General features: G+C 37.8%; 1 protein-coding gene across 1 annotated transcript in view; it reads right to left on the bottom strand.

Moving 5' to 3' along the window:
- The window catches only part of LOC144955862 (deoxyribodipyrimidine photo-lyase-like), a 31279-nt gene extending 30205 nt beyond the window's left edge, over positions 1-1074 (bottom strand). Inside the window, exon 1 of the mRNA XM_078886078.1 lies at positions 967-1074. Within this exon, the coding sequence (XP_078742204.1) occupies positions 967-1050 (84 nt within the window). The 5' untranslated portion in view covers positions 1051-1074. The remainder of the gene's footprint in view (positions 1-966) is intronic.
- Between the last annotated feature and the right edge of the window lie 337 nt (positions 1075-1411).

Genomic DNA, 1411 nt, shown 5'->3' with positions numbered 1-1411 from the left:
AAATTTTCATTATCCTGTCTGGGGATAATCACAGCGATGATATGATATAAGTCCAGATTTATGTAGGCTTTTACAGCCTTTTATCTGCTCTTGTGCATTCGTGAACGTATTTAATTCACGTCTCTCAAAACTGGGCATGCCACATAAAAGAAGGAGGTGTCTGAATTAAACTCTACAAATAGTATTTTTCTGTTTCACAATGAGCATCAAGACGGCACTTGAATGCCTGCAATGAAGGGGCGTCGACAACTGTTGCAGGCAGGCGGTTCCATTTGTCGACTACCCGAACTGAGAAAAAGTTCTGCCTAAGGTTTAGATAACATTTTTCCTTGGAGAGTTTGAATCTGTGTCCTCTGGTGGTGCTGGTGGAATCAAGATTGAGAAGGCTCGTGTTTACAGATTATGCGTGTATTTTGATTTGAACACTTCGATAAGGCTATAACTATAAGGTCTCCTCTGTCTCTCCTATACTGCATGCTCGGTATTCGTATCTTTTTCAGTCTTTCTGTGTATTCTAGATCTTTGAATCCAGGAATAACCCTAGTTGCGCGTCTTAGAACACTTTCTATGAGGTCTTTTGTCTTTCTGCAGTCGTGGTGCCCACGTAATAAAAAATGTTGGCTTGAGAGTATTTCTAGTAGGTATGTCTAATGCAACAATGACAAAAATAAAATAAAGAATTAATTATTAGTTATTGGGGCAAGTTAGAAAGTACTTTGAGAGTCAGAGAGTGCTAATTAAGACTAAGACCTAAGACTTAGATCTAAATCTAATAATATAATTACACAAGAGTCGGTGAAGTGAGTGCAAAACTGCAGTCGACAGAAAACGAGTGACACTGAGTGTATGTGTATGTTTGAATTTTGACCAGTAACCAATATGTCCGATGTGCACTAGTGCTTAATCATAATACAGATTAAGATATCATTTAAATAGCATAATGTTAAACTTAAACACTATTATTACCCAAATAGCAACTGCACAGTGAGAAATTCCACGATGAGAGGCTCCTGTTGTCGATGTAAACAAGCGCTTGAGAAAGGAGTCCATTTCGGAATCGGTCAGTATTAAAGGGTCATGACCCCAAAAAACCATAACATTGCAGTGAGGGAGAAAAATAAGCGAGTGAATGAGAATGAATGTGACTGGGAGAATACGAAGCAAACAACGTTTCGGTCTTGGCCTCCCTTCCTCCGGCTACAGACAAAACAGTTTAATAATGACGAGTGAGAAAAAAAATCTGATAAATGGTCAAATCTGTTATTATATTGTACTCGTTGGTGGTCAACTCTGTATGTAGTTTATTCGCACTTTGGATGTTCGCAAATTGCTCAAAGAGAGTTACTATAAATATCTTGGGAAACACGTTGTGTAATATTTATGTTATACAATAATTTTTATTTCGCGCCAA

The sequence above is a fragment of the Berghia stephanieae genome, chromosome 10, assembly GCF_034508935.2.
Source record: "Berghia stephanieae isolate SIO BIC M18660-M18661 chromosome 10, UCSD_Bste_1.3, whole genome shotgun sequence".
Lineage (NCBI taxonomy): Eukaryota > Metazoa > Mollusca > Gastropoda > Nudibranchia > Aeolidiidae > Berghia > Berghia stephanieae.
The sequence above is the reverse complement of the archived record's forward strand: the minus strand, read 5'-3'. Positions and strand labels throughout refer to the sequence as shown.